This window comes from Cheilinus undulatus, linkage group 12 (assembly GCF_018320785.1).
Source record: "Cheilinus undulatus linkage group 12, ASM1832078v1, whole genome shotgun sequence".
NCBI classification, from domain to species: domain Eukaryota; kingdom Metazoa; phylum Chordata; class Actinopteri; order Labriformes; family Labridae; genus Cheilinus; species Cheilinus undulatus.
The window spans coordinates 10,257,671-10,271,482 of NC_054876.1; the positions used below are offsets into that span (position 1 = coordinate 10,257,671).

The following is a 13,812-nucleotide window of genomic DNA, read 5'->3' on the forward strand; positions in this document are numbered from 1 at the left end:
CCGCTGTTGTCTCATTTATAGTCTGAATGTTAAATTCAAATGGCAGTTTTATTGTTGAGCCCACAAACCGTCAAACAAGTGGAGCCTTTCTGCACCTGCCTTTCTGCAAATATTGACACTCAAACGATCCGCCATCTCCATTTTTGTTGGAGCGGCTCCTCCACAGAGCTTTGGTTGTGTTGGAGTGATGGTAATCTTCTCCAAAAAAATCCCACCCAACTCTTTTAATCTGAACACCGCCCTCCATAAAAATACCAGAGGTCCTAACTCTCTCTGCACCTGGATTCTTTTACTCGCTATTTGCAGCAGTGGTTGGCATTAGCATATGGCAGGAGAGGAGGAGGGGACAGAGGTGGTAAAAGGAAAGAAAAGAAGCGGTATTTAAATAGGAATAGGGGCCAAAAGAAAGAGAAAGAGAAAGAGAAAGCGGGAGAGAGAGTGGACTATCATGCAGCAGAGCGTATTTTGTGTACTGTTTCCCCAGTCAGGTCCTTTCATAGATGAGGAGAGAGGGGGGCCCCACTGTTGATTTAGGCTGCACAAAAGGGGCCTTAATCCTTTCAAGGGAACCAAATCAGTCCACAGAGGAGCACGTTCAAAAGGAAACCTCCCTGTCAAGCACGGCCATTGAGCCTCCCCAATGGACGCCACAAATCAAGCCCTGCAGGGAATCAAAGGCCAGAATGTGGGAAACGTGTTTAAAGGTCTGCACGGAGGAAAAGTGCAGGGCTCAGGGTGGGGAAGGGCTATCATCAGCAATAGGCCTCGCTTTCTGATACAGCCCCAGAGAGGTCACGACCCCGGTCTCCGAGCCTCCTTCCTGCCCCGCGTGGAAACTCCCCCCCATTACAGAGGAATGCCCATTCACGCAGGGCACCTCCATTATCCCCGAGCCGCACAAAATGAGGGCTGCTTTTAACAGCAAATTAGTGACTTGATAATGAGGTCACATGTGGTGTTGGCACACTGAGGCCATAAACAGATGCCTCTCCTGCTCTGACTTCATCCCCTGCAGCATTACAACATCCTCCTCCTCCTCCGCTGCTGCTGCTGCTGCCTCTGGCTGCAGCGCAACTTCTGCTGCATCTCAGCACACTGCAAACAAGGTCGCTAAAAGTGCATCACGTCTGATTTTACAAAACACTGCATGACCTTTTCAGCTTTACTCTGCATGCAAAGATTTCATCTAACAGAATCACAACAGAAATTTTCTTTTCATTTCAAACTAATGAAAACAAGTTATGTTTCATATCACCATTTCTACATTTGACCACCTTTTTGGTCGTGATGCTTTAAAAAAAAATCATCATGCATAAATGCGACAATCATTGCAGCAGGCCAATGCAAACCAATTTCAGCACTGTAATAACACCAAGGGAATGGAAATACACCTGCACCATCATATTGCAATTCAACACGGTATAATAGGAAAGAAGTGTTTACCTTTAACTGCAGCTGTGCTGAAGAATTTCTCTGAGCTGGCATCGGAAACCTGGAAAAAGGAGAAACAGATGAGAAAAGGTATCACAAAGAGAAACGCACAAATATGAACACAATCTCGTATTGCATCAAAATGTCCTGGCTTTTTTTCTTGTTTGTGTTCCTGGGGACAAATCAAAGAACATGAGAGAAATGTTTGTGCTATGGTTAATAATTATTTTATCGAGCAGTCACCAAACTGAACCTTAAACCTGCATATGTGGATTTATTTTGATTTATTTCAGCATCTTTGAGAGTTTATTTTAAACACATGCTCTCAATTCTAACAGTCTACAGGGTCTTTTTCACCCCCTTTGAGCCAGGACATATTAGGTGAAGAGGCAAAATTATTGTCCAGGATTCTTTCAACATTAGCATCCTGATCAGCACAGGTTTTGGATACCAGAGAAGATTTCCAACCACTCAACATTCACCTTTGACAGTTCATATTGGATATGCTCTCAGTTAAACCAGTGTGCAATGTCTAGTTTAACCCTATTTAACCCGAGGCAAAATTATTGACCAGGGTCCAGATCAACACCAACACTGGACAACAGGGTGAAACAAAACAACACGATCTTTGACAGTTAATACTGGAACCACTCTCAGTTCAACTAGTTAAATCCTGTTTAAGTCAAGACATGGCCTGTGTAGAAGCGAAATTACTGTCCAGGATTATCTTTTTTATCATTAGCATCATGATCAATACCCACCCAGGACACCAGAGTGGGACAAAACAAGAAGATCTACAGCAAATCCATGGCAATCAGATTTGCAAGCTGATTAGTGGCTATGATCTCATTTCAAATAATCTGAAAGGTCTAATTCTAATCATGTTTAAGACAAAACATAGCCAGCGTTAGGGTAAAATGAAGGTCTAAGGCTATTTTGGTAAGCTGGGCATCATTTTCAACACTGAACAACAAGGTAAGAAAAAACAAGAAGATCTAATTTCCTGCCTCTTCAGATTTATCTTTGACCGTTAAGACTGGGCATACTCTCAGTGAGAAGAATTTCCAGTGCATAACCTAATCCCATTTCAACAAAGACATAGCCGGTGTTATGTTAAAATGAACATCTAGGATTATTTTGGTATGCTGGGTGTCACAACCAACACCAACACTGGACAACAGGGTGAAACAAAAGAAGAGGATCTACATTTTGCAGCCACTGCACATTCATTTTTGACATTTTACATTGAATATGCCCTCAGTTAGAATAATTTCCAACGACTAATTTAAACAAAGGCAAAACCAGTGTCATGTTAAAATGAAAGCATGGGGCTATTTTGGTGTGCCAAACACCACATACATAAAGACACTAAACAGAAGGGTGAAACAAAAACAAACAAATCTACATTTTCCAGCCACTTGATGGTGATCAGATTATTTGCCTGCTCTAAGCACCTCTGATGGGAGTTATGCTCTGAAATTTCACTCCTCCAATGCCTAATTTCAACTCTTTAAAGCCAAAACATACCCACTATCATGGCAAAAAGAATAGTCAAGAATATTTTGGAAATCTGAGAATCACAATGATCCTCAACACTGAACTCAAGGGTGAACAAAACAACCAGATCTGCATTTTCTGACCACTTGATGGCACTGTTGCTCCGCCACAACACAACCATCCTTTCCCCGGCAGAGCACCCCAGCAGCGTCACTGTGCTGTAATAAAATGTGCAAAATAAAAGGCTAAAATAGGTGAAAATACTAAACTAAGGATTAATGGTATTTCAGCCAACACATGGGGTGATTATCAGCATTTAAGAAAGTTTCTGCAGGTTGCACAGAGGGGAATTAACACCAGGAGGAAGACTGACAGCTTTCTTTGAATAAAAGATTTCTTGATTACTGCCTTTATACGTTCAAAAAACCTTGGATTTAATCCAGGCTTTAATCAAAATAACTAAGTAAGGTGTGTAAGCGTTTAAAGCAGGGTAATATGTCCTCGAGAGGGATATTTAAATTCTGCGTCCAGTGACAGCTCAGTTGTATGCGACTCGTGCCATGTCGACGTATGTCTGTTAAGAAGGTGCACACAAAGCCAAATAAAAACTGCAAACGGTGCATATAGAAAACTAACTAATGTGCAATTATCAGCTGCAAAACTGCTTAATGAATGAGGTGTGCATTTACAAATGCAACCCTGTCAGAATGTAAACAATGCAAGCTGCAGAGTAAATGACAGCCCAAGATTCAGCATTGGATTAATAACGCTCACACACACAAAAAAAAGCACGTTCAGAGCTAAAACGTTGCACTCACACAATAAAATGTCAGATTTTAGGCGGCTAAGAGCCAGTGCGCATACCTTTGATGTGGCAAGGTTAGCAAGAAGGCAAATAAGTCAGGATATTACTTTCTCGCTCTGGTAAATATGGCCTCGTTTCACATTCTGCTTTTCAGATATAATCCACACAAGAGGAAGTCTACTCCGGTTAAATCGAGGACAGCCATGCGGAGAAAAGAAGAAGAAGCCTTTCCAAGAAAAAAAAGAAGCCCAAAGCCGTTCACAAAGCTACTGCGCCTTTTGGACAAAGGGAACCATGTGTCTCGCCGCGGAGAGCTTCTGCAACAACACTGAGGTGGCGAAAGGTGGAAAAAAAAATCCCGTGATCCCGCTTTCTCCACTTGCTTCAATACGATGTATGTTTTTTTCTGCGTGTATTCTCCTGTCAGAAATATCCGTGAGAGGGAACAAACAGGATCCGGGAGGGCTGGTGCTCAGAGAAGGGGCTGCGTCCGACGGAGAGAACCGATCCAACAAAGCGCACAGCCAGTTTCCTCTGAGTAAGAGACGAAGGGAATCACAAGCAGTGAGAGATAAAATTCACAAGGTATAAGCCTGCGTGTTGAGCTGCAAAGCCTGTCGGACGAATCCCGGTCGTGGGCAAACAAGAGCCTCTCCCCATCAGCTCCCGAGCAGCAGACAGGCTCCCATTCATCCAGCGACTGACTGCCTGAGCGCTGCCGCCGCCGCCGCCGCTGCTGCTGCTGCCTGAGCGCTCGGATCCTCCCACTTCCTGATTTCCAGGCGGACTTGAATTCAACCTCAGTCGTGCTCCTTCAGTAGACAAACACACTCATGGTTGTTTGGGCTTCCGAAAAATGCTTCGAGCTCGCTTGCAAGGGCGCACACCCGCGCGTTACCTTTTGCGTAAATGGCGCGCAAAAGGAGAGACAGCGGCGCAGCGCGGCTTGATAAGAAGGCAGAGAGAGAGAGGGAGAGAGAAAGAGAGCGAGGAAGAACAAGAGGGAAGAAGAGAAAGCAGGGGAGGGAGGGGAGAGCTGAGGCAGAAAGATATTCTTTCTTTCACTCAGCACTGAGTGAGATGATGTCAGCCCCTAATGAATTCCCCAGTAGGGTGCTGCTGCCGTGAGGGGAGGAAAAACAAAACGCTCCTTTATGAGCAGCGTGCACCTCCTCGCAGCCCACAGGAGCTGTCTTCCTGTTGGATCTGCCACTCTGCTGGCCTGAAGGGAGGTCAGCTGGTAACAGAAGAAGCACTCTGGGTCATTCAGCATTCAGTTTGAGCTGTGAGAACCCCATGACAGACCACAGTAAAAGCTCTAACACTTCCAACCTGCAGGCATAAATCATACTAGCACGGTTATAATTTAGCAATAATTTCAGAGCCCCTGTGTCCACCCAGTGTGACAACAACGCAGCTTTGAATCTTGCACCACGAGGCAATCTTCTTGTAATTTCCCAGTTTTGATGCCAGGGTGTGTATTTAAAAGGGATCATGCAGATTTAAGATGAAGCGCCATCCCGTTAAGATTCACACTCGAGGCCTGAAAGTCATATTTACCCGAGAAGCATTGCTCTCTGCCTTCATCCCTCACATTGGGGTGAATCCCAATCCAATGCTGGACATTCCTGGAAAATCCTCTTACTTGTGCAAACCCTTGCATTCAGTAGCTTATCTAATGAGCATTAACCCACTAGCAGGGAGGTCAGTGGATGTACAATAGAGCCACATTGCGAAGACTTTCCCTGCCAGTTTAGCCGAAGTACCCACAGGGCAGAAAACAGACTTAGCTCATAGCAGAGATGCTAATCCTTCCCTTGGTTACACAGAGAGGCCGAGGGCTCAGTGCCTGGCTTGGACCGGCCGTATAAACATGAAGTCATGGGAAATGGGTTGGTCAGTGACCTAAGAATACAAAATTCACATCAGTGTTGACAAAACAACACCTTTCTAGTGTCTAGAGATGGAAAGGTTTACATCTAGCACAAAAACATGTATCCACATCAACTTAAAGCTGGTTTGGCATCGCTCTTAACGGACGCATAGATGAGGCAGAGCAAAAATGTGAAGTACCATCATGGGTGGAGGATTGGCCTCAGGTGGCCGGTTAAGATGCAGCCACTTGGTTCAGCTACAGAAGATAAAGGCTGTGGTCAGAAAGGGCCTGGGAGACAGAGCACCCTGAAGGACCAAGAGTGAGGCCCCTGATATGGACCCTCTTATGTTTCTGGATCAACACATTGTGCATGAAAAAACTTCAAGCCTTTAAAGATGGCTGGAGATGGTTGAATCCATGCATATCAAGGTTGAGAGTCTCATTAAGAAATAAATGTTTAAAACTATTAAAACCATCTCATTTTGCTTTAATCTTATTTATCCTGACTGTGCGGGTTCGGCCTGTCACATTTTTATTAACACCTGCCTGGCTATCTTTACAGCATTGGTGTAAATGACAATCAGTGTGTTGCAACTTTTTGTGTCGGTGTCATCAGAACAGGAAGCAGAGGCAAAGGAAAAATGACTCATCTCAAATAGACGTGTCAGTCTCTGTTACCAAATGATCTGGTTCAAATCTAAAATCAAGGGTTCCTTGTGAGCCAGCTACCACTGACAGTATATTTGTGAAAAGTTCACACTTGTGAGATTTAAGGCACTGAAAACTATACTAGGAGTACTGTCAAAATACTAAACATTGATACAATAATGCACCCAATATTGGGTAATAACTTATTTTTGAATGCAGTGTGCGGGTAAACTCTTGCACACCATCCAAACTCTGAGAAAACAGCAATGTTTCAAACATTGTTTTGCAATCCTGCACACTCAGCAGACTGCTTCTTACAACCATTGCATGGGACATTTGGTAGCCATTTGGGCAACAACCCATATTGGATGTTATGGAAAAGCAAAATCTTTAAAAAGAATGTTAGTGGGTTCATGACAGACCAATCAGAGCAACACAGCACATGATGTAGTAGGCTAGTGCAGCCCTGTGGGGTAAACTACTCCATTGTTCACTATCAGAAGAGCCAGTTGGTAAATGAAACTTCTGCCGAAGAGCAAAAACATAACTTCCATTAAGGAAAGCTTTTAGGACAGTTCTTTGCTTTTCTTATAAATAAAGAAATTATGTTTAGTTCTAGGATGCCGTTTATGCAAGGGCTGGAACTGTTGCCTCAAAGAAAGAAGGTTCCTGGTTCACTTCCTGGTCAGGGCCTTTCCTCCCACCACTGAGGACATGGTCGTTAGCCTGACTGGTGACTCTAAATTAGCTGTTGGTGTGAATGTGCCAGGTTCTTTGCCTCTATATGTCAGCCCTGTGATTGACTGGCGACCAGTCTCACCCAATGACAGCTGAAATAGGCTTCAGCTCCCCCACACAACCCCAGACAGGATAACAGGTGTAGAAAATGAATGGATATTTAGTTCTGATAAAACGGACACATTTTGGCAACACATCCAAGCTAATAGCTTCACTGATCGCCATTGATAACCAGCTGGCAGTTAAATCCTACCCTAGCTACTGCCTCTTTCTCCCAAAACAGTGGTCATTGTCAGACTGGGCACAAAAATTTCAGCTTGAAGCTTTGGAAGATGGATCTGCCTAATGGTAAACATGGAATAATTAGCTTTGCAAGGCTATTAAGACCATCAACAGCAGACACTGTGGTTTACATTGAGATGATGGACACCAAACTCATACTGGTGTTAAAGTTGCTAACTGGACTTTGTCCCGCTTACACATAAACACCCAGTTGCTATCCTGCTATACTGATGAACAGAGACGCCTGAATGGTTGTTTCTCACTGGCGAATCCATCTTGCAAAGCTCCCATCTGAACTGTTTGGGCCCGGTTGGAAAGTGACAGGACCAATCAGCGACGAGGGGCAGTACTTTCGGGTGCGGCAGGGTCGTGACGTAAGCAAGCAGCAACAAGAGGCCGATGTCGTTATGGCGGAAGACATAAGCGTGGATGCTGCTAAAGCGCCAGTTTTATCAGAACTTGATAGCATTTCTTCATTAAAAGAATAAAGAACAGCAGTGAGTTGTTTTCTTTTCAAAAACGGCAAAAGTCGTGTACTGACACGTCTATAGTCGCCATGGTTCGTGTTATGCAGTTCCATATGGAGTTTATTCCTCAGTAGCTGTGCACGTTCACCTTGGTAGCAGCGACGACTTCACGTGTTTAGTTGCTCTGATTGGCCCGTAAAGATGTGACAGACAGAACGTTCATACAATCACCCTCCGAGTTTCTTTTCAAAGGCTCTGCCCTTTCCCAAACACTGAATATCAATGGTTTTCCAGAAGTATGTGTGAAACAAATCCATCTGACGTGTCAGGTTAGGTTTGAATGGGTTTTAAGCGTAACCTTCAGTGTAAAGAGCCTAAGCCCATTTATTATTCAGCATTGGCAGTGGGAAAAAAATCTTTGGTAAGTACAGTGAAACTATGAAGCTGCCACAGTTTGAAAATACAGTAAATCATGTCTAAAATTAGTTACGAATGTACTAACTTTGGGTCCATGTAATTAGATCAGAGGAATTTTTACGTCTGAAGTGGCGATTGGATAAAACATCAAGAGCACACTGTGGTTTTGGCTTCATCTGTATGTCATGACTGGCTTTAAGATATGCATTTATGCAACTGAGACAAGAGAAAATGGCTACCATTCTTTTTCTCAGGCCTGTGCAGGAGCAGCAGCCGTGAACGAGCTGCTGTTCTCCATTTTAAATGGTCATTATCAGATTTGAGAGCGACCACAAGTCTGTGATTACAGCCACAGCGCCAAACAATCAGCGCCTGGATCTCTCTCTCCACATTATTTTTAATTCAAATGAAACGATGACAGAGATGAATGTGCACGTGAAGAAATGAAAAGCCTGCACACGGAAAAACATCGGCAGTTAGAGAGAATGAAGCACGCAGATCAAACACAGTGTCTGCATGTATGAAATGTATCTCAGTAATTGCTGTCTGGGCACGTAAGTTCTGTCTATAGACCATCAGCTTCACTCTGACATTTTGTCATCTTTTATTCCTTTTTTTGGATGCTGATTCTCCGCTTCAAAGAAACCAGAGGCATGTTTGTCTCTCCCCCCTCAACTAGGGTTTAATTTTACAGGAACTCTCTCCTAGATTACAATCACAGGGGGCTGGCTCGCCTTTATGAGCCTTCCTGCCATTATGCCAAATCTGGCTGTCGTTTGAAATATTACTGATAAGTGTAACATGAGTGCTGGCAATGTAATATGTTAAAAGCTCTTATTACATTTGCGTGTGGACCCAGAGATCTGTCTTTGCTTTACATGGCCGGGGGAAAAAACTCATAATTCAAAGTAAGATTGGCTTCAGAGGCCAGGAAATGGAAAGAAAATTTTCTTAATGATGCTGAACAGAGTCATCTTCGGCGGTAAACCGCAGCCTCTAAGGTGGGAGGATAGAACAAAAACAGCTTCTAACAGTGACATCTATGTGCAAATGCTGTTTATACAGAGGAAGATGAAGGAGACTAATATAAATATTATGCTACTGTTAGTTCTATAGTGAATCAGGGTAATCTCATATTAGGCTTAGGTGCACGTTGGGGTCCTGGCAATGCTGCAAAAAAGACTACACAACTGATTCCCATCAGACACAGTTAGGATTACCAGCTATGAAGTTTCATCTCTTTTGCACGAAACTTGATGTCAGCGGGGGAATTACCATGGTTGAAATGAATGAGCCCACCATTGTTGTTTTTAATCCTGTCATGTCTCATCACAGAAAACAACAATGCTGGGCTCTGTCTGAGTTTTTACGATAAAGATCAATGTTAAGATTGCCAGCGTCTCACTTCCGTATTTGAAAACAGTTGTTGATGAACAATTCGCCACATTATTTCCATTAATCATCATGTTATGATCAGGGTTTATCAAAGCTCCATGCCAAAAGATGTCGTAGTTGCACAACAAAACAAACTGATGCAAAAATTCTTTGCCAACACTTCTGATTATAAATTGTTATCACTTTAATCAATTCCTTGTTCATCCCTGTTGAAAATGTTGCTGGGGGAGGCTTTTTGAAAATTTGTAGGGGGCCACTGAGTCATTAAGCCATGCACACAGATATAACCCTCATTAAACCTCTACTTCATCCACTGACCATGTGTCTACCAAAAGTCATGGCAGTACAGATGTTTTAAGCCCCTGAAAAACGTGGTTACATGGTGAATAATACCGATTGTTATCAGTCTAATCAATTTACTGTTGCAGCCCTATTGAACATGTAGCTAGAACTGACTTTTAAAACATTTCTAGGGGGTGCCACTGAGCTGTCAAGTCATGCCCAATCACAGAGCCCATGAAACACTTATCTACTGTCCTCTTTTCCACCAAAAGTCATGGCAGTGTCTTAAGCCCCTTAAAAACCTACTTCCTGTTTCATAGCGAATAATACAGATTGTTATCAATTTTATTAATTTGTTGTTTGTCCCTATTGAACATATTACTGGGGCTGACTTTAAGAAATTTTGTAGGGGGCGCCACTGAGCTATCAACCCAAGTAGACTAAAAACCCCACATGAAACTTCAAATTTATCCACTGTCCATTTATCCATGTCTACTAAACGTCATGGCAGTACAGAGGTTTTAAGCCCCTGAAAAAACTACTTCCTGTTTGATGGCAAATAATACAGTCCTTTATCAATTTAATCAATTCGCTGTTGCAGCCCTATTGAACGTGCTGCTGGAACTGACTTTTTAAACAATTTCTAGGGGGCGCCAGTGAGCCATCAAGTCATGCCCACTGACTGCAGAGGACTGAACATGGCATGTATGTGTATTTATCAATTAGCAACCTCTATGGTTGAAAAGTGAAGCCAATGCAGGATTACAGAAAGATACAACCTGCCAAACTGCACCAAACTGCACCAGATCATCATTATATCAACATTTTGTCTCACCCAGTGATACAAACTACAGGTAACTGGTCGGTCAGAGAATTAAATTTTGAGGTGGAACCACATGATTTTACATGAAACCACGCATCCTTTGTAGCAGAAATAACCTCTCAGCTCCCTAACTCATCCTTGGTAGCTGCAAAAAAAATTGTGGAAAACTGTCAAAATGACTGACAAATCAACCCCAGAAAGTCTAAATGATCTGATGTTTGCACACTACTCCCTGTGAACTATTAGCTCTCTTGTGATCTCGAGTGTGGAGCTGCTCAGGGCTGTGCAGTGTTCCCATTGTGCACTGTTGCTTACCATCGGTCAGAAAAAAGCGCTTTCAACCTGGAAGGCAGCGCTGGCGGAGTTTGTGAATTTTGGAGGTCAGTGTGCATTGGCACCATACGAGCAAAGGCCTTTACTTTCTATAACCTGGATATTCAAAGGGTTTGCAATTAATCTTTGATCAATATTTATCCTGCAGGTGGATAATTAAACCTATAAATACACTGTAAACAGTATAATTGGTGGTGTATGACAGGTGGCCAAACAATGGAAGATGATGTGTTATTATGTTTCAGTGGCTGTTTACACACATTCATAAGACTATTGGACTTAACTGAACAATGCTCAATAAAAAAAACATGTTCTTCATGCAGTTCACAGTAAATAAAACCTGTTTAACATGGTTTTAAAAAAATAAACCCTGTGTTGTCACAGGGAGGGGGTAGGATTAGTTCACACCCTCCTTTCTTAAGATGTGAAACGTCCAAATGTTACAGTGCCATCTAAGAGCTGTGAAATATTTCTAATTGCACACATAAACCCACACACTCTGGATTGCCAACATCTCCTCTTCTCCCAGCCTTTGGAGGGCGGAGTGAGGATGTTTTTTAAATTAATTTTATTTTTTTCACAGTCATTACATCCGACCTTATCTCGCAGAGCCTGCACTGGGTTGTCAATGACAACTGGCTCTAATCTCTACCCCCTCCCGACAAGCAGCGCTGACAGGCCCTTTCTTCCCAATTCCTCAGACACGTAGCCAGACATAAATTAATCTGTCACTCATTGCTCGTATTAATGTGGGGATGACACATGGCTGTGCATGCAAACACACCACACACACCCATCAGACAAAGAAAAAATGCATCCAGCCTTAAAAACCGCTACACAAACTGGGACACCACAGCATGCCAAAAGTAGAAAAAGCCTTTGGAAAAGCTGACAGTCTTCTCTGTTAAACTGCATCAATCAAATATCCAGACAGAGAACCAGAGATTTAAAGACTTGAGAATCTCCATCTGCGTTGCCAGACACGATTTAAAAAATTAAACCTGGAAATAATGCCAAAAAAACGAGCCCCACTTCCCTACTTATCACACAGCAGGTGATTGACATTCTGGGAACATTTGGGAAGATTGACGGACGCAGGGATGAAAGCGTCTTTCTGATCCGATGAAGATACCTCTAAAAGCAGATCCTTTGTGCTCTAATAAAGCTTCCTGAGCCAAGAGATATGAAACTCACATCATATGTCAGCCGGAGAAGCAGCTGAAAAGTATTTCTTCCGGTTGTTAAAAGCCAGCCGAGAATATGTTATCTGCTTATCTGAATCTGCTTATCTCCCTCGTGGTCTCTGAAAGCAGGCTGGGGGCCGCTGGAGTTCAAGATAAATGGCCAGATCAATGGCAGACATTATCTGGATCTGGTAGGCAATAATCAGATCCAGTAAACATTGTGGGCACTGAAAGAAGCAGCCTGTCAGCAGCAACAAACCTACATTACTGACCAGCGGTTTACTGTCTCTGCTGTGGGATTCGCTTTGAAAAACAAGGCTGCTGAAAAAAATTGGTTTAACCTTCTCTGCCTGGAAAGTTCTGGATACATCTCCTGATGACACCTACTACAACCGCCTACTACAATGGCGATGTAACTAGTGATGTTTCTAGGCCAATTATCTTAAGTCCTGTAAAAATGCATATCATAACTGTGTCTAGGTGACTGGTCTAAGGTTACTAAAACATAAAAAATAGAGCACTTTTATCAAGATGTGATCAATGATGGCAGTGGATAAAGGATGCAAAGTTATGGTTCATTCCAGCTAATACCAAAACTCAGCTATCCCAAGACTCCTGTAGATTAAATCACCCTCAATACCCTAAACATGCTGAGTGGTGATCAGAGTGACTCTGTGACAGCTAAATGGTCATCAGTGTGACTCTGTGACTGTTGAATGGTCTTTAGAGTAACTCTGTGACTGTTGAAAGGTCTTTAGAGTAACTCTGTGACTGTTAAGTGGTAATCAGAGTGGCTCTGTGACTGTTGAAAGGTCTTTAGAGTAACTCTGTGACTGTTGAAAGGTCTTTAGAGTAACTCTGTGACTGCTGAGTGGTAATCAGAGTGGCTCTGTGGCTGTTGAAAGGTCTTTAGAGTAACTCTGTGACTGTTGAGTGGTAATCAGAGTGACTCTGTGACTGTTTAATGGTCTTTAGAGTAGCTCTGTGACTGTTGAGTGTTCATCAGAGTAGCTCTGTGACTGTTGAGTGGTCATCAAAGTGAATCTGTGACTGTTGAGTTCATCAGAGTGACTCTGTGACTGTTGAGTGGTCTTTAGAGTAACTCTGTGACTGTTGAGTGTCATCAGTGTGACTCTGTGACTGTTGAATGGTCTTTAGAGTAACTCTGTGACTGTTGAGTGTTCATCAGAGTAACTCTGACTGTTGAGTGTCATCAGTGTGACTCTGTGACAGTTTAGAGAACCATATAATTAGATAGACCTGATATAAATAGGATCTGAAAAAGGAGGTAATTTGTAAAGTATTTGCATGTTTGCTATCAGAAAATGGGAGATAAATAATTTATCCATGAATTGAAGCCTCATGATATTTGAAAAAATAAAATCTTGATAAAACTGTATCATGAGCCTGGTATCATGATGCATATTCTCTTGTGAATTGAGTGTATCATTACATCCCTTCTCTCAAACACACCCACACCCCCTCTCCTCCACTCTGCCTGGTCACAGGAGAAATGGGAGACCCTTCTGCCTAAATTACAGACATTGCCGTGGAATGTGGGCTGTGGGCTGCAGGCTGCGATGCCGTAGATAATTTCAGACCAGTCAATCAAACCCTCCTTTTCTAACAGAAAG

General features: G+C 42.9%; 1 protein-coding gene across 10 annotated transcripts in view; it reads right to left on the minus strand.

Moving 5' to 3' along the window:
• The window catches only part of auts2a (activator of transcription and developmental regulator AUTS2 a), a 656,715-nt gene that overhangs the window by 66,132 nt on the left and 576,771 nt on the right, over positions 1-13,812 (minus strand). For all 10 annotated transcript variants that reach the window (XM_041801239.1, XM_041801245.1, XM_041801247.1 and 7 more), the window contains exon 6: positions 1,444-1,492. In XM_041801239.1, the coding sequence (XP_041657173.1) occupies positions 1,444-1,492 (49 nt within the window). The remainder of the gene's footprint in view (positions 1-1,443; positions 1,493-13,812) is intronic.